The sequence below is a fragment of the Orbicella franksi genome, unplaced genomic scaffold (genome assembly GCF_964199315.1).
Source record: "Orbicella franksi unplaced genomic scaffold, jaOrbFran1.1 SCAFFOLD_523, whole genome shotgun sequence".
Taxonomy (NCBI): Eukaryota; Metazoa; Cnidaria; class Anthozoa; order Scleractinia; family Merulinidae; genus Orbicella; species Orbicella franksi.
Genome location: NW_027670502.1, coordinates 1 through 19,866, shown reverse-complemented (window position 1 = coordinate 19,866; position 19,866 = coordinate 1). Strand labels below are relative to the sequence as shown.

The window sequence follows — 19,866 nt, the reverse complement described above, 5'->3', positions numbered from 1 at the left end:
ACTCTTTAATCTCTGACGTGATTAAATAATATACACTTAAATATGAAATATCAAATGATACTGGCTGAAATAGAGAGAACTATTCAAATATTCAAAACATTGAAAATATTGCGAGTCCAAAGATTTGTTGCAAGTCTTAGCAAAACTGATAGATTTTAGAATCAGATATGAAATAAATGTTAGGATTCTCTCACCCCCACGCATGCAGTTAGCCGTCTGCAAGCACTTGACTCCAGCGACTCCAGAACCCGTACAGCAAAGAACAATTCCTGGTCATTTCACCGGACGCTGGTTTATCTCGTCAAGGATCGAATGCTACTTCAACTAGCCAATCTAAGTGTCACGTGGTTTTCTGCGAAAAAAAAACCAAAAAAACAAAGAAAGAACCAACCGAAACATACTAAGGAAATGAAAACAGCACTCACTCAACCCCTCCCTTCCCCCCTCCCCCCCCCCCCTGCCAAAACCTAGAGTCAGACTGGAGAAGACATGTATGTAAGTTGTCCGGTTCGTGCGTGCTGGAATACACCCCAGCTGCCCGTAACCAGTAGTCAACTTATTCCCATGAGATGAACACAACACTCGGTAAGTATGTTACCTACACAGATACTACATAATTTAGTTGGTAAAGCAGCTTGATACGGGTTAACTGGCAAGCCATTAAGTGCTGATATGAAGTGTCACTCTTTAATCTCTGACGTGATTAAATAATATACACTTAAATATGAAATATCAAATGATACTGGCTGAAATAGAGAGAACTATTCAAATATTCAAAACATTGAAAATATTGCGAGTCCAAAGATTTGTTGCAAGTCTTAGCAAAACTGATAGATTTTAGAATCAGATATGAAATAAATGTTAGGATTCTCTCACCCCCACGCATGCAGTTAGCCGTCTGCAAGCACTTGACTCCAGCGACTCCAGAACCCGTACAGCAAAGAACAATTCCTGGTCATTTCACCGGACGCTGGTTTATCTCGTCAAGGATCGAATGCTACTTCAACTAGCCAATCTAAGTGTCACGTGGTTTTCTGCGAAAAAAAAAAACCAAAAAAACAAAGAAAGAACCAACCGAAACATACTAAGGAAATGAAAACAGCACTCACTCAACCCCTCCCTTCCCCCCTCCCCCCCCCCCCTGCCAAAACCTAGAGTCAGACTGGAGAAGACATGTATGTAAGTTGTCCGGTTCGTGCGTGCTGGAATACACCCCAGCTGCCCGTAACCAGTAGTCAACTTATTCCCATGAGATGAACACAACACTCGGTAAGTATGTTACCTACACAGATACTACATAATTTAGTTGGTAAAGCAGCTTGATACGGGTTAACTGGCAAGCCATTAAGTGCCGATATGAAGTGTCACTCTTTAATCTCTGACGTGATTAAATAATATACACTTAAATATGAAATATCAAATGATACTGGCTGAAATAGAGAGAACTATTCAAATATTCAAAACATTGAAAATATTGCGAGTCCAAAGATTTGTTGCAAGTCTTAGCAAAACTGATAGATTTTAGAATCAGATATGAAATAAATGTTAGGATTCTCTCACCCCCACGCATGCAGTTAGCCGTCTGCAAGCACTTGACTCCAGCGACTCCAGAACCCGTACAGCAAAGAACAATTCCTGGTCATTTCACCGGACGCTGGTTTATCTCGTCAAGGATCGAATGCTACTTCAACTAGCCAATCTAAGTGTCACGTGGTTTTCTGCGAAAAAAAAAACCAAAAAACAAAGAAAGAACCAACCGAAACATACTAAGGAAATGAAAACAGCACTCACTCAACCCCTCCCTTCCCCCCTCCCCCCCCCCCCCTGCCAAAACCTAGAGTCAGACTGGAGAAGACATGTATGTAAGTTGTCCGGTTCGTGCGTGCTGGAATACACCCCAGCTGCCCGTAACCAGTAGTCAACTTATTCCCATGAGATGAACACAACACTCGGTAAGTATGTTACCTACACAGATACTACATAATTTAGTTGGTAAAGCAGCTTGATACGGGTTAACTGGCAAGCCATTAAGTGCCGATATGAAGTGTCACTCTTTAATCTCTGACGTGATTAAATAATATACACTTAAATATGAAATATCAAATGATACTGGCTGAAATAGAGAGAACTATTCAAATATTCAAAACATTGAAAATATTGCGAGTCCAAAGATTTGTTGCAAGTCTTAGCAAAACTGATAGATTTTAGAATCAGATATGAAATAAATGTTAGGATTCTCTCACCCCCACGCATGCAGTTAGCCGTCTGCAAGCACTTGACTCCAGCGACTCCAGAACCCGTACAGCAAAGAACAATTCCTGGTCATTTCACCGGACGCTGGTTTATCTCGTCAAGGATCGAATGCTACTTCAACTAGCCAATCTAAGTGTCACGTGGTTTTCTGCGAAAAAAAAAAACCAAAAAAACAAAGAAAGAACCAACCGAAACATACTAAGGAAATGAAAACAGCACTCACTCAACCCCTCCCTTCCCCCCTCCCCCCCCCCCCTGCCAAAACCTAGAGTCAGACTGGAGAAGACATGTATGTAAGTTGTCCGGTTCGTGCGTGCTGGAATACACCCCAGCTGCCCGTAACCAGTAGTCAACTTATTCCCATGAGATGAACACAACACTCGGTAAGTATGTTACCTACACAGATACTACATAATTTAGTTGGTAAAGCAGCTTGATACGGGTTAACTGGCAAGCCATTAAGTGCCGATATGAAGTGTCACTCTTTAATCTCTGACGTGATTAAATAATATACACTTAAATATGAAATATCAAATGATACTGGCTGAAATAGAGAGAACTATTCAAATATTCAAAACATTGAAAATATTGCGAGTCCAAAGATTTGTTGCAAGTCTTAGCAAAACTGATAGATTTTAGAATCAGATATGAAATAAATGTTAGGATTCTCTCACCCCCACGCATGCAGTTAGCCGTCTGCAAGCACTTGACTCCAGCGACTCCAGAACCCGTACAGCAAAGAACAATTCCTGGTCATTTCACCGGACGCTGGTTTATCTCGTCAAGGATCGAATGCTACTTCAACTAGCCAATCTAAGTGTCACGTGGTTTTCTGCGAAAAAAAAAACCAAAAAAACAAAGAAAGAACCAACCGAAACATACTAAGGAAATGAAAACAGCACTCACTCAACCCCTCCCTTCCCCCCTCCCCCCCCCCCTGCCAAAACCTAGAGTCAGACTGGAGAAGACATGTATGTAAGTTGTCCGGTTCGTGCGTGCTGGAATACACCCCAGCTGCCCGTAACCAGTAGTCAACTTATTCCCATGAGATGAACACAACACTCGGTAAGTATGTTACCTACACAGATACTACATAATTTAGTTGGTAAAGCAGCTTGATACGGGTTAACTGGCAAGCCATTAAGTGCCGATATGAAGTGTCACTCTTTAATCTCTGACGTGATTAAATAATATACACTTAAATATGAAATATCAAATGATACTGGCTGAAATAGAGAGAACTATTCAAATATTCAAAACATTGAAAATATTGCGAGTCCAAAGATTTGTTGCAAGTCTTAGCAAAACTGATAGATTTTAGAATCAGATATGAAATAAATGTTAGGATTCTCTCACCCCCACGCATGCAGTTAGCCGTCTGCAAGCACTTGACTCCAGCGACTCCAGAACCCGTACAGCAAAGAACAATTCCTGGTCATTTCACCGGACGCTGGTTTATCTCGTCAAGGATCGAATGCTACTTCAACTAGCCAATCTAAGTGTCACGTGGTTTTCTGCGAAAAAAAAAACCAAAAAAACAAAGAAAGAACCAACCGAAACATACTAAGGAAATGAAAACAGCACTCACTCAACCCCTCCCTTCCCCCCTCCCCCCCCCCCTGCCAAAACCTAGAGTCAGACTGGAGAAGACATGTATGTAAGTTGTCCGGTTCGTGCGTGCTGGAATACACCCCAGCTGCCCGTAACCAGTAGTCAACTTATTCCCATGAGATGAACACAACACTCGGTAAGTATGTTACCTACACAGATACTACATAATTTAGTTGGTAAAGCAGCTTGATACGGGTTAACTGGCAAGCCATTAAGTGCCGATATGAAGTGTCACTCTTTAATCTCTGACGTGATTAAATAATATACACTTAAATATGAAATATCAAATGATACTGGCTGAAATAGAGAGAACTATTCAAATATTCAAAACATTGAAAATATTGCGAGTCCAAAGATTTGTTGCAAGTCTTAGCAAAACTGATAGATTTTAGAATCAGATATGAAATAAATGTTAGGATTCTCTCACCCCCACGCATGCAGTTAGCCGTCTGCAAGCACTTGACTCCAGCGACTCCAGAACCCGTACAGCAAAGAACAATTCCTGGTCATTTCACCGGACGCTGGTTTATCTCGTCAAGGATCGAATGCTACTTCAACTAGCCAATCTAAGTGTCACGTGGTTTTCTGCGAAAAAAAAAACCAAAAAAACAAAGAAAGAACCAACCGAAACATACTAAGGAAATGAAAAACAGCACTCACTCAACCCCTCCCTTCCCCCCTCCCCCCCCCCCCCTGCCAAAACCTAGAGTCAGACTGGAGAAGACATGTATGTAAGTTGTCCGGTTCGTGCGTGCTGGAATACACCCCAGCTGCCCGTAACCAGTAGTCAACTTATTCCCATGAGATGAACACAACACTCGGTAAGTATGTTACCTACACAGATACTACATAATTTAGTTGGTAAAGCAGCTTGATACGGGTTAACTGGCAAGCCATTAAGTGCCGATATGAAGTGTCACTCTTTAATCTCTGACGTGATTAAATAATATACACTTAAATATGAAATATCAAATGATACTGGCTGAAATAGAGAGAACTATTCAAATATTCAAAACATTGAAAATATTGCGAGTCCAAAGATTTGTTGCAAGTCTTAGCAAAACTGATAGATTTTAGAATCAGATATGAAATAAATGTTAGGATTCTCTCACCCCCACGCATGCAGTTAGCCGTCTGCAAGCACTTGACTCCAGCGACTCCAGAACCCGTACAGCAAAGAACAATTCCTGGTCATTTCACCGGACGCTGGTTTATCTCGTCAAGGATCGAATGCTACTTCAACTAGCCAATCTAAGTGTCACGTGGTTTTCTGCGAAAAAAAAAACCAAAAAAACAAAGAAAGAACCAACCGAAACATACTAAGGAAATGAAAAACAGCACTCACTCAACCCCTCCCTTCCCCCCTCCCCCCCCCCCTGCCAAAACCTAGAGTCAGACTGGAGAAGACATGTATGTAAGTTGTCCGGTTCGTGCGTGCTGGAATACACCCCAGCTGCCCGTAACCAGTAGTCAACTTATTCCCATGAGATGAACACAACACTCGGTAAGTATGTTACCTACACAGATACTACATAATTTAGTTGGTAAAGCAGCTTGATACGGGTTAACTGGCAAGCCATTAAGTGCCGATATGAAGTGTCACTCTTTAATCTCTGACGTGATTAAATAATATACACTTAAATATGAAATATCAAATGATACTGGCTGAAATAGAGAGAACTATTCAAATATTCAAAACATTGAAAATATTGCGAGTCCAAAGATTTGTTGCAAGTCTTAGCAAAACTGATAGATTTTAGAATCAGATATGAAATAAATGTTAGGATTCTCTCACCCCCACGCATGCAGTTAGCCGTCTGCAAGCACTTGACTCCAGCGACTCCAGAACCCGTACAGCAAAGAACAATTCCTGGTCATTTCACCGGACGCTGGTTTATCTCGTCAAGGATCGAATGCTACTTCAACTAGCCAATCTAAGTGTCACGTGGTTTTCTGCGAAAAAAAAACCAAAAAAACAAAGAAAGAACCAACCGAAACATACTAAGGAAATGAAAACAGCACTCACTCAACCCCTCCCTTCCCCCCTCCCCCCCCCCCTGCCAAAACCTAGAGTCAGACTGGAGAAGACATGTATGTAAGTTGTCCGGTCGTGCGTGCTGGAATACACCCCAGCTGCCCGTAACCAGTAGTCAACTTATTCCCATGAGATGAACACAACACTCGGTAAGTATGTTACCTACACAGATACTACATAATTTAGTTGGTAAAGCAGCTTGATACGGGTTAACTGGCAAGCCATTAAGTGCCGATATGAAGTGTCACTCTTTAATCTCTGACGTGATTAAATAATATACACTTAAATATGAAATATCAAATGATACTGGCTGAAATAGAGAGAACTATTCAAATATTCAAAACATTGAAAATATTGCGAGTCCAAAGATTTGTTGCAAGTCTTAGCAAAACTGATAGATTTTAGAATCAGATATGAAATAAATGTTAGGATTCTCTCACCCCCACGCATGCAGTTAGCCGTCTGCAAGCACTTGACTCCAGCGACTCCAGAACCCGTACAGCAAAGAACAATTCCTGGTCATTTCTGGCGTTTGATTCCATATTGATTTCCTGGGATTATTGTCATGTCAGAGGAAGGAGTGGAAACTAGGTTCCAGGGCGTGGACGGAGTGTTCTCTTTGTATTGTGAGCCATTTTGAGAGCGAAGTGGTAAATTTGAAATTCTAAACAAACTTGTTTCTCGTGAGGATGGTAAGTAATGTCGTGTTGTGTTTTTAGTTTGCTTAATTACATGAAAAGTGCTGGAGCTTGTGCATGCTTCTTGTTTCGGCGGAGAGATAGCCAGCGCGAATTTTTCGATAGACCGTATGGAAGCAAATGTCATCATGATATCATCGTAATATTCAATCAAGTAAAAATCTCCTCTTTGCCCATCGATCTAGTGTAAAGTCATGACATTATTATTAGAATGAATAATCCAGAATGTCTTCTTTTGCCTGTGATAAAGTGATAAATCATGCTACAATACAATGCTGTCCCTTACTGACAACAAATAAAAGCTGACCACAAGCAAACAGCAGCGAAACCAACCGATTTTGATATTATTATATTCAGTGTCTGTTTTGTTATTTTCGGGACGATTTCATAGCGAATAATTTGATGTAATAGTCCCACGTGGTAATGATATTTTGATATGTGAGAGGCACATTGTGATTCAAATAATTTCTCGACATTATCATTTTACTATCACCAAAATATCAATTAAATATCAAAATGTCAGTTACCAAACTAATGATATTCTATCAGGATCTATGGATCCAGAGCATTTCCTGTATCAGCTCCAGAACTTTGGGAACAAGCTACCCAGTGATATACGTTCATGCCATAATTCAAGTCTATTTAAACCTATACACCAGACGTATCTTTATAAAAAATGTTATTTTAGCTTGTAGAAAGAGTTTTTAAAGGGCTATTTTTTATGTCTTTTGTTATTATTATTATTGTTATTATTACTATTATTATTATTATAATTATTATTATTATTATTATTAATAATGGTAATAGGACTGGGTGGAGTCCAATTTGGTCTGTAATCACACAAGTGATTAACAAAATCGGACGACCGCGAAGAGGGTGTCCGATTTGTTATTCACGAGTGTGATTACAGACTGAATTGGACAACACGATGTCCCGTTACCAATTAATCATAACAATTACAATTTCCCACAAAAGCAAAAATTCATTTGAAAAAAGAGCATTTAATAGTCATTTTAAATATCATAATTAAAAATATGGAGAATAGCTTGCAAAGTGGCTGTTAAGTTTCTTTTCAAAACAGTCACCAGAGACTAAACCTCCACAATTTTACAAAGTCAGTCTCTTGAATTGGTTACCATAGTAATTGCAATCAATGTTGTGGTTGGTGGATTTAGTGGAGAGGACTTAACATGATTGGCTCATGTAACTCTCCGATTACAGGTGTCCGATTACAGCCAACTGTCCGATTACACTGTCCGATTACAGCTTTGCAGATTAATTAGAGCAAAATACAGCAGTTTATGCACCAATCACATTTGAGGAAATTGTAATTGTTATGATCATTATTTCTTTTTGCTGGTCAATTACGTCCAAATTCTTGGTGGTTTGAAATTTTCCATTTCAGGAATTTTTGAGATAGGAACATTTTGTAGGGTTGTTCCTAATGTTCTGTTGTAACAGAACGTGTTCTTGGATATCATTTGATGCTTTCTGGAAATTTCTATGGCTTGAAAATTTGGCAAGGGATTTTTGGGGGGTCAAAATTTTGGTTCATGGGATTTTGGGGGTTTTGTTTGAGGCCCTAGGATTTTGGGTGGTTCATCATTTGATCGTCCCTGTCAATTGAAATCCAGAGTACCCCCAGCTCGGGGAGTATGAGGCTTCATTGAATGAAATTTAATTCCATTTCATTTCCTTTCCACTTGCAGTAGCTGTCTTTGGCAGAGAGGACCCATGCCTTCTACTGGGACTCAAATGCACCAATGAATGAATGTGTGCCTAGACCCAAATCCGGAGAATAAAAAAAGTTTTTTGATTAGTTTTCCTGTTCTTCACATTGGTTTGTCTTTTGTTGATTTCTTTCCCCTTATCTCTAATACATATTGACTATTAGTTACATTATCATTAAAGTATATAAGTACATGAATAAAGACAGATTGTTATCATCATCATCCTTGCTTAGATTCAAAATAACCAATAAAGAAGTCTAGCCACCCAATGTGTTCATCTGTCTTTCTTCATTCACTTATATTACAATAATAATAATAATAATAACTTTTTATGGTCTGCCAGGAGAGAGACACTTTTTCAGGAAGGAACCAAGCCACTAATATTTGTTAGCCTTCATTAGACACTCGTGAATCTATCTATCTATTGCGTAGATGTTTGGCTTTGGAAAACACAACAGCCTATTTTCCATTTAGATAAATAACAACAAAAGGCAACTGAAACAATCAATTTAAATTTCCTGTCAATAATCTTTAATGTGTAAACAACATTATTCAACTGCTAGTGTCTGTGCAGAACACAAAAAGCACTCTTCATTCAGAATTAACCTTCCGAAAACAACAACTAGAAAGCTAATTATTGAAATTATCATTTCTCGTAATATTAAGTTGAAGATTATTGTCTTGCTCAGTAACTCCTGTTACCATAGTTATAGGGCACAGGTATTAAGTTTCCTATCTCCTGCCTTTCTCCTAATAATTGCAACTCTGGTGATATTAATTTCATGTCATTTGTTTGACAGTACCAATATTATGTCTAATAAAGCCAGAAATCCATTAAGTCTCCCATTAAGTTTTGAGGCCTGCATGAGCTCTCTCATGTTTCTTGGCTGGACAATAATTTTTATAGAGTAAAATTGTTTATCAATCAGCAAGTATCTGAGTATTTATTGGCCTTTTTTGTTGAGAATTAAGTCATTTGATTGCAGCACTGCTCTGTGCGTCGGAAAGTTTTGAAACTGTGAATACAAAAAGCAAGTTTTAAAAAGAGTAAATGACAGCAAAGACCTTATGGGCTCAACCACTGTTTACTTAATATCTTTCACAGGCTTCCTAATCACTGAAAAGAGTGCACGAGTGGATAAACAATCGATCTTGAAACAAAAATTTGTGAGCCGAGGAGGTCTCATTAGCCCAGTTCAAAACTGGAAATTTCATGTGTGCCCTATATAGAGGGCTGGTCTGGCAGTTTTAATGGGTAATGTGGCATCTCTCGTAGCGTATAATATGATTGGGTTGCTACCCTAGCCAAAAACAAAAGACCAAACAATTGAAGCAATGACTTAGACTTCAAAACAATAGAAGCTGCTTACAATACCAAAGAAAAGCAAGTTATGAGAGCTGCTACACTACCAGTATTAATACTTGCCATTTGCATCAAAGGGAGGAATGGACATCAGCCTCACTTCCATTGACGGGCCAAAAATCTACAGAATTTGTAGATATGCATAGAATTTTGAATTTCACTTCATGCAAAAATCGCCCTTGTTCCAATTAAGAATAATAATATCATTGTCATTTGCATTTGTACATGTGGAGTCAATTTAACTGGCTCAATAAAGCAATTACTGGCTCAAATGATTGAGGTGATGTCATTCCAAGTCACTAAAGCTACATATTAAATCAACCTCTCATTCACTTGCATTTGGGAAACTGGGACAACGAATTCATGGAACGACTGAGAAATTATCGGTACCCTGTCTCGGTAATGACGATAACATTTATCTTCAACTAAATTATTCTTATTCTGTTAGGCCCTCTTGTTTGAAAACATGCAACTTTCAGTCAAGCTCTCATGCGGGTCACAAGATTTTGAGGAAAAAAATTGGGATGTGAACTTTTGCGAATTGATTCTGGTCTTTGGGAAGTGAAACTGCTTTTGGGAAATCAGATGGTTTTTCACTGCTCGGAGCTTGACTGTAAGACTGCACGGAGAGAGTTAGTCTTTGACTGCCTTGTGGATGGTACGAGTGGAAGTCATGAGTTTGTAGACGCCGGCTCGCTTTTTGGTGGCTTGCAATTGTACAGGAACAAGGCTGTCGATGCCTTCTTTCCACTCTTCACCTGAGAGTTCAAGCTTATACAAGTTGGTGCCTATGTGTTTGTAATACAACAGCGTTGCCTCTCTTTCTCTTATGGACTGGACCTGGCCAATAAAAACCTTTGGATTCTGATAGGTGCTCTCCTCTGTGACAACAGCCACGAAATCGCCCCTGTTTACATCCACACAACCCTCTTCTGGTTGCTCAGCAGTCGCATCTTCCTCTTCGTCGAGACGGCCCTCTGCGTAATCTCTGGCCAAGTCAACTGCCAGCCGTTTCTTCTGATTTGCTGTGCGCCGATCATACGTAGTTTGTGCTTGTTTACGTGAATGCCTGAGCGCAGATGCCAAGGAAACCTTGAGAGAGTCGGTACAGTCCCTGTTAAAATCATAGAACAATGTCTGAGTTATGATTGACCAAAGACTTAAAAATGCCAGCCAGTGAGCGAAAAGAAAAAATGTACATTTCATAATAGGCCACTTTCAAAAATACCACAATACTTCTTGTTAAAAATATATATTTTATAATAGGCCACTTTCAAAAATACCATAATACTATTTGTTTGCCCTCTAAAATTTTGCATAAGAACTGTTTCCAGTTTCACCTGGGACTGAGAATGGTCCCAAGAGAAAAATAGAAATAAATTATTTGAATCCTTTGATTTTAAGCTAAGAATGTTTCATGCGAGTCAAAGAAAGATTGACCTCTTGACTCAACTTCACTATTTTAAGATTAAATGTGCACTCTGAATTACTAAGAATAACTATGCGTCCACTCACGATTTGTCGTATGCCCATGTGATGAACGAAGATCGAAGGATGTTATAGAGGCCAGCTTTCCCGTAAGGCCATATAGCACACTCTTCAAGTGAGCGGAGAAGGAGGCAGCAGTGAAGTGACCACCATTCTTGTTCTGGAGACAAAAAGGGGCAGTGCATTTGCATTGGTTTTGTCTTGTTTTGTTTTTTTCCATTTTTATGACCTCTTCTTATAGAGATCCTTGCCAATACCACTTGTGTGTATATAATGTGTATATATATAGGTTATTAGAGTGGAGAAAGGAGTGAATACTCAAAAAAACAAGCAGAGTGAATCTGTTGAACAAGACACCCCAGAAAGGTTTTCTTTTTCCCCTGAAATCACCCTACAAGTGTCCAGGATAACAAAAAATAACCCCAACGGGGTTGATTTTGCATCACACAAGGGTTAATATTGCAAATCGTGCCACCCCAGAGAGATGTGGCTTTCGGTCTAAAACACCCCACTAGGGTTCGTAATAATAACCGTGAACCTTGACAGGAATGTAGTTTTCAAAACAAAATACCTCACCAAGCCTACAAATAATTTTTGTTTATAGGCAGGTCATTTGTCACGACAAAGACAAGTTTTGACCTGACAAAAAGCCAGTCTGGTCGGACAAAAAAAATTGTTTGTCATTATAAATTAAAAAGAGACATTTGAGACATTTTGGTATTTCAGTGTAGACTCTTCGCCAAAACATTGGTTGCAAATTCAAATAGCTTAAAAGTCAACTGAGTGTAAAATTGCTACTAGCACCAGCAAGGGGACCTTTACATTATGTCTGGTATTAATTTACCTGTTGAAAATTGACAAATTTACAAACGCTTATACCCTAGTCACACAAGCGTTTCCAATGTAACAAGTTTCCCACAATGTCTAGGGACTGAACAGGAAAAGGGATGAAACAACCTCCCACACGGACACCTTGTCAGTATAAAACCTCACAATAACATTCAGAGACTTGAAAATTGGCCGAAACGAATTCTTCGACTTTTTCTGAAAGCAAGTTTCCTCTGAAAGCTTTCGGGGTCAATTGAATAAAAAATTGGCGTAATTATTTAAAATGTGGAATTGGAGGCGGTCGTGACTATAAAGCGTGACCAATTTGTACATTCACGCTTTTCACAAAAACATGTCTGTGGTACGGAAACTATATTTCAACCACACTGCAGACGTAAAAAAAACTATAAAAGGTTAAAAATTAAACTGAGTTTTGATCATACGGACTAGAAAAACATTTGGCTACATTTTAGAGGTTTTAAAGTTTTTGAAAGCGATTGCATTCAGATAAACGAAACGTGAGTATTTGGGCTGTGTATTCAATTTCCATAATATCTTTAATCAGGTCAATGTATTACAACTGAAAATTAATTCCACAACACTTGGTGGCAACAAACAACGAGTAATTACATAAGACCTCAGTTCTAAGTAGTTTTTCAGACGAACATAATTCAGACTAAATGGGGCTTCACGATCTTTCACAACGCCACCGCAAAATGCGTAAATTAACACGCAGGAATAGTGGTACTGTTGTGATATGTTTACAATTCGACATAACATTTGAGACGGCGCACTGCGCGTGATAAAATTCTCAGAATTAGAATAAAACAAAACCGATAACAATGCTTTTTTCCGTAGCATTGTGTGGCAGTATAACAAAATAAGTTGTCCCATATTCAGCCACAAACTTCCCAGTTAAAATATTTTTCATTTTAGCGGAAATGCCCGGTCAGAGTGTCCAACCAGGCTAAGCTTTTACCTGTCAAAACCTCAAATTTACCAGACGATTGTCCAATGACCGACTGTTATTTGCAGGCTTGCCTCACTGAAATGTTGTTTGACTTGAAATCACCCCAAAAAGGTGTGAAATTAGGTGCAGAAAACCCACCCTGGATATGAAAATTTCCTAACTAGGGGTAAGATTTGAAATTTACACACCCTGCAAGGATGAATCTGCCAAAAAAAACACCCCACCGTAGAAATTGTCACTGAATTTTACATACTGAAAGAGCTTTTGGGGGTGAAAGCTGACTGTGACCAACCCTTGAAGGATGAAATTTCTAAGAAAAACCACTCTTGGTATCGAAATGGGGGTGAAACGAGAAGATTAAACAGCTTTATGCCTCAACGTTAGGGTTAGGGTTAGGGAGGATCCTTGGCTGGGATCAATTTCCTCACCCCAAAAGTCCAGAGGTTGAAATCTAACTTACACAAGATGTGAGGATATCATTTGGTAACTTGGTCAAAACAGGTTAAACCTTACCAGCAGTAGGTAGCTTTGGCTTGACTCTGTAACCAAATGCGGCCGATAATCCTTTATGTACGACAACAAAAGTCGACAGAGCTCGTCTTCGGGCTGAAAAAGATCAGTGGCATTGACCTCAATGTCTGGTCAATCATCAAACTAAATGATAAGTCAATACTTTGGGTGCAGAACAGCCTTTGTACAAATTTCTAACAATTAAAGATTGGAATAAATGGCCAAACTAACCAGCTTGAAAATGGAATCAACATCAACAGATATAAACAAATGTTTATGGATGGAGTTTTACATCCATGTCAATCAGTAGAAATTTTAGGTAAATCATCTCAGATCACCATTAGTGGTGCAGGATCACAAAACTGGCTACCCTTTTATGATGAGATCAATGTATTGTAAATAAATTATGCTTATGCCACAAATGCTTAAATGGGCAATGCCCAGAGTACTTTGGAGATAAATTAGTGCGTATCAGCAACATGTCGACCAGAATCTCACACTATGGTGATATAACTATACGCTGTTCTAGAAATAAACGTGACACAGAAGGTGGAAAAACTCTTCTTGTTACAGCTGCAAAACTTTGGAACTCTCTACCTATTACTATAAGATCTGGCACCAGTATTAATGCCTGCAAACAGAATTCTTGTAAGGAAGGTTATGCTGGCTTGGATAGCTTTCCCATTTCATAAATGTTTTATCCTTTTAATATTACATTTACTGTCTTTGCCCTTTTCAATATTATTTTGTAAATTAGCTCTATCTATTTAAGGGGAGGGCCAGAAGTTTACCAATCGTCAACTGTAATGTGTCACCCTCGGTAAACAAACTTATTTATTTATTTACTTAATTTACTGGAACCAGAGAGGAAATTGTCTAACCTGTAGAGACAGCTCATCTCGTCCAGAAAACTTTCTGGTCTTGTAATTGTTAAAGTGGAGGATAATAGCCCCACTATCCTTGACAAGCAGGTAATTCTTCCCAGCTGAGGTCTTTGGGTCGAAGTTCCTGGCCTCTTCCCCTGACAGCACTTCCAGGGTCCTGATTTCCAGCCCCCGTGACGGGGGAATGAACACATACAGGGATAGCATAATGAGATCGCAAAATTCCTTGGCTTTTGAACTTCATTGGACCAGTCAATTCAAACTTTTCTCGCTGGGTGCTAACAGCAGAAACCACTTCCTCCCTTTTTTTAAAGACAAAACCAAAAACAAAAAAAGGAAAGAGGTTCACACAGGTTTGGCTGTCCAGGACAAAGGGAAAGGGAACAATTCAGGATAAAAGTACTGCAGCCAAGAGAGATCTATCTTGCTAACCGCAAACAAACAATGGTTAGTCAGTTTACTTTCAAGTGCCAATTCCTCCTGAAGCTCTAAGCTAGCCTCAAACTAGTATCCGTAATCATGTGATTGCTAACTAACACAATTGATTCTTAACAATCTGTAGTCTACATCTAGTTATGCGAGAGCTTCACTCTTTTTTAGCCAATCAGAACCAAGTCATTTTTCCAGGTATAATATTGCTGGTACTAATCGCAGTCTCTCCTGTCACAGAGTGAACAAAAAACAGTTTCCATGCCAAGACTTACCAAGGGATCCAGCGATTTTGGGCAGAAAGATCTTCCATTGTGGACGGCCTTTCCAAGTCACCTTCTTTCTGGAGAATTCGAGCTTGAACTCTCAGCTGACGGATAATGGGGACCCCTTTGAAATCAGGAGCATGCTCTCTGTGCACAAATTTGATTGGGTAGAGAAGTGAGCTGATGTGATTTGAAACCGTCGCAGAGCTGCAATTTCGTTCTTCCTGTGAGGAAACAGAACAGGTTAATTGAGGCTCGGAACAGCCAAAAATCAATAAGTAAATAAATAGATGTAAACGAAAGAAAAGGAAAAGAAAAGAATCAACATGTAGCAGAAATTCATCAGAGGCAAGAGTCTCTGGGTTAAAGTTTTCAAGCTCGAAAGGAAAAATTTCACCCACCAAGCAGTAAATCAGTGATATTAAAATTTTCCAATTTGTTGGGAATTTCTTTCTTTCAGAAAAAATATGGAATAATACTACTACTAATAATAACAACTATTATTGACTTCTTAACGTATAGAGTCAACTTATTAGCAGCTAGCTATTTATAATTTCTCTTTAATTCGATAAAGACAACGTCCAAAACAGATTTAAGGTTATTGTTAGCATAAAACAAGTTTCAACGGCAGATCGGTAAAAAGATATCGCATTGCTGATAACACATTGTGAGTAATCAACACAACTTAGTACACGTCGTAAGGTTAAAAGTCCACTAATTTATGGCGAGAAGTTACTTTAAAACAATACCTCAGATGCAAAAGATATAGGTCCCAATCATAGCGTAATTTATCTGTGATGTTAACGTGCATAGCGAAAATCCTCCAATATTCGTCATTTTCAGCAGTTTCTTTACACACAGGTATTACGGGCTCACATTTTTTTACGAAACTAACTGATGTGGTTTTCAGTCCCCGGCCGTGAGTTCCCTTGGGCGTTTCTACTAAGGTGTCAAAACTTAATACGAAAGCCTGTAAAGAATTTCTCTCACCTTCAAAAATTCAACGTAAGCTTCGATCAAGGGAACTCTCAAAAAGCAATGTGGTAGAAGCTCTTCATCACGGCCTAAAGTAGTTCTAACGTAACCCAGAAAGCCTGCGAAGAAGATAAAAAAGGAGAGGTTATATGTTAAATCGCGTCACCCAAATATCGGTTATCATCACTTAGGCGCAAACGTGGAAATTAAGGCCAAAATTAAAAAAAGAAACAAAGATACTTACAAAGCATTCTCTCTTGAGCCTTCTCGTAAGTAGAAAGGGTCACCGGTGCTTTCTCTCTTTCAAAGTTGACTTTCTGGGTAAAGAATCTCTTTACGGAAGCCAAAAACTTTCTGACTGCCTCGGGTAGCTCACCGAATTTAACCGAATACGGGGTTTTGCGCTTGTTCCCTCTCTGCGCTGAATGCAGGGTAGATTCCGCATGAAATTCACCCGCAACGACGTCGTCTTCATTGTCGGCCTCTCTCTGCGCTGAATTCAGGGTAGGTAACGCGTGAATTTTACCCTCAGCGACGCCGTCTTCATTTTCGAAGAGTGGTTCTACCAACTTTTCCTGCTCGAGCGGGACGGGTGATAGCGGGCAATCATCCTCGATTTCAATTACATGTACTGCCGAGTTATCTGGAGCACTAGAGGAGCAAGGCATTTGTTCTTCCATTGCGAAAAAGGTGGTTACGACGAAGAAAATACCCGAGCGTGTGGTCTGTTGGCGTACTCAATGATGATGTGGAAAAAATGATTGAATGGTGCAAGAACGATGCTTTACGAACTACGAGAATTTTCACAGGTATAAAATAGGCTCTTTGTACGATCCGGTCACATGGTACAGAATTAATTCCGCTGGGACGCAAGTTACACAGTGGGATTTTCAAAACAAAGGAAAGTCGTCCTAGACTGGTGCGAGTTCCTTTGTTTTGGAAATCCCACTGTGTAACTTGCGTAATTAACTCCGTACCATGTGACCGGATCGTGCAAAGAGCCTCACTTCCTGTGATCTTTTTATTCATTATTGCATAACTTCATAACTTCACAGCTTGATGTAAGTTACTCTGCTCGATCTTGTACGAAGGTTATTTTTGCATGATTTTCTCGGATGTACTAGTTTATCAACTATTTAAATTGGAATTGAAATAAAGTTTGCACTCATGCGTGTACGCATTGTTTCCCAAATATAGAAATGAGACAAACAGCGGTGACAAACATCAGATATAAACACATCACTTGTTATCTTTTACTTGACGTTTCGTATGCTTCTGCATACATCTTCAGAAGCGGCGGTTAATGCAAAATTGCGGTTAAATATACAGGAACACTAACTTATTACCGCACCTTTCAATTACATGCGGACTCTTACATTCAAAGCTCAACCGAAAAATGCGTTTTTCGCTACCGCCAATCAAATGTTCGGCGGCGCCTCCCAGCTTCCGACCACTGCCGAGCACTGTTTCGTTGTCTGAACTGTGCTCAGCGATTTGATTACCGCGAGCTCGGCAGTAATCGGAAACTGGGAGGCGCCGTCGAACATTTCATTGACGGTAGCGAAAAACGCATTTGTCGATTGCGCTTTGAATTTAAGTGTCCGCATGTTACTGAAAGCTCCAGTAACTATTAACTATGAAGTTACAATAGAGGTGACAAAACACTAATAAAAAACGGTTGTTTTAAAGCGAGCTAGGGACGCACAAGCAGACATATTTCTGCCCAGGAACATAACCTCTTTTACTGTGATTAACACTTGAGAGGGCATTGAGAAAATAAAGACTGGGACAAAAACAGTCTGAACAATCATGCGAGCGTTTACAAGTTGAATGGCTGTTATTGAAAGACACGAAAGTCAAATTCGAGGTTCGATAAAAGTTAAATTCGTAGAAGACACGAAAGTTAGATTCGAGAAAGGTTATGCAATTAACTGTACAATTGCTAAACTGACAGTTTATATCGGCGGGCTAAAATAGCCCGTCAAATTCTCCATTTTATCCCGGAAAACGCGCCACAGTGCCAGACACAATGATAGTGTTGAGATATAAAGCAAAAAAAAAAATAAAATGCGCGCGGAAACGCGCTTTTGATGATATGGCATCAGTGCTGGCTGAAAAGGAACCCCAATTTAGTTTTCCAGCTTCAAGCTTGTGCGGTAGTATTAAACAAAACTTGAAAGGATTCGACAACAAGTTTATTTATACTCAGCTCACAAATAGAATTAAATGAACAGAAATAAGTTAATATAAAAAGAGTACATGGCCGCTTGAAATAACCTTAATGGATTCAAAAAAAAATAAATGACACGAATAACGTTGCTTAACTATAGTCGCTTAACTATAGGCTGAAGGGGTATCTTAACTCCCACGACACGGGATTTTGGTCAGGATTTGACTGAAAAAGTGGGTTATCGAAAGTGTGCTATTTGGTCTTCTTAAACTACCTAATAACAAACTTAAAAAAGACAATCTCATTTCTTTTGTGATTTTTAATACAGTACTAGGAATATCCGATCTAACAATGTTGTCAAAACTCTTGGGAGTTCTTCTCTGCGTTATTCTTTTCCATAAAAGTTTCACTTCCCTAGCTGGCTGCGTTATAAACCGTTTTCCTTTAAATATTCTGCAAAAATAAAAAAAAATAATAAACACTCACCTTCACATACAAGCCACCAATAAACTATGACGTTACCAGGATGCCCTAGCAGAACTCGAGAATTTTTTTAGTTCAAGCAGTTTCCTAATTAAGCGGAGCGACCTTTGTCCAACATTAAAGGCTATTATGCCAATACGGAAATAAATGTTAGGATTCTCTCACCCTATACAGCTAGTCATCTTCAAGCACTTGACTCCAGCGACTTCAGAACCCGTACAGCAAAGGAAAATTCCTGGTCATTTAACCGGACGCTGGTTTATCTTGTCAAGGATCGAATCCTACTTCAACTAGCCAATCTAAGCGTCACGTGGTTTTCTGCGAAAAAAAGAAAAAGAAAAAGAAAGAACCAAAACATACTAAGGAAAAGAAAACAACACTCAAATGGTCAAAGTGGTCATTTAACCGGACACTGGTTTATCTGGTCAAGGGGTAGTGCATTCGCATTGGTTTTGTCTTGTTTTGTTTTTTTTTTCCATTTTTATGACCTTTTCTTATAGAGATCCTTGGCAATGCCACTTGTGTGTATATAATGTGTATATATATATGTTATTAGAGTGGAAAAGGAGGGAATACTCAAAAAACAAGCAGGGTGATTTTTTAAGAAAAATCACCCTCAATGGGGTGAATCTGTTGAACAAGACACCCCAGAAAGGTGTTTTTTTTCCTTGAAATCACCCCACAAGTGTCCAGGATAACAAAAAATAACCCCAACAGGGTTGATTTTGCGTCCCACAAGGGTTAATATTGCAAATCGTGCCACCCCAGAGAGATGTGGCTTTCGGTCTAAAACACCCCAGTAGGGTTCGTAATCACAACCGCAAACCTTGATAGGGATGTAGTTTTCAAAGCAAAACACCTCACTGAAATGTTGTTTGACTTGAAATCACCCCAAAAGGTGTGAAATTAGGTGGAGAAAACCCACCCTGGATATGAAAATACCTAACAAGGGGTACGATTTGAAATTTACACACCCTGCAAGGATGAATCTGCCAAAAAAAACACCCCACCGTAGAAATTGTCACTGAATTTTACATACTGAAAGAGCTTTTGGGGGTGAAAGTTGACTGTGACCAACCCTCGGAAGGATAAATTTCTGAGAAAAACCACCCTTGGTATCGAAATGGGGGTGAAACGAGAAGATTAAAAAGCTTTATACCTCAATGTTAGGGT

General features: G+C 39.3%; 1 protein-coding gene, 1 long non-coding RNA gene and 2 pseudogenes across 2 annotated transcripts; 1 reads left to right on the top strand and 3 right to left on the bottom strand.

Annotated features, from left to right (window-relative positions):
• Positions 1-6,503: 6,503 nt before the first annotated feature.
• On the top strand, positions 6,504-8,416 carry LOC145472229 (uncharacterized). The gene is made up of 2 exons (XR_014043603.1): positions 6,504-6,591; positions 8,307-8,416. It is a non-coding gene; the product is annotated as an uncharacterized LOC145472229 (long non-coding RNA).
• Positions 8,417-9,819: 1,403 nt separating this feature from the next.
• LOC145472225 (uncharacterized) lies at positions 9,820-12,390 on the bottom strand (annotated as a pseudogene).
• Positions 12,391-12,923: 533 nt separating this feature from the next.
• Positions 12,924-15,195, bottom strand: LOC145472228 (uncharacterized; annotated as a pseudogene).
• An 861-nt stretch (positions 15,196-16,056) lies between these two features.
• LOC145472226 (uncharacterized) lies at positions 16,057-19,857 on the bottom strand. Its single transcript, XM_081454927.1, has 2 exons — positions 18,859-19,857; positions 16,057-18,663 (listed from the first exon to the last, which is right to left on the bottom strand). The coding sequence occupies exon 2, from the start codon at positions 16,718-16,720 to the stop codon at positions 16,259-16,261; it is 462 nt and encodes a 153-aa protein (XP_081311053.1). The 5' UTR covers positions 16,721-18,663; positions 18,859-19,857; the 3' UTR covers positions 16,057-16,258.
• Between the last annotated feature and the right edge of the window lie 9 nt (positions 19,858-19,866).

Bases quoted from the DNA above. Each gene is read 5' to 3' on its own strand.
- LOC145472226 (XM_081454927.1), bottom strand. From the start codon at position 16,720: ATGGAAGAACAAATGCCTTGCTCCTCTAGTGCTCCAGATAACTCGGCA.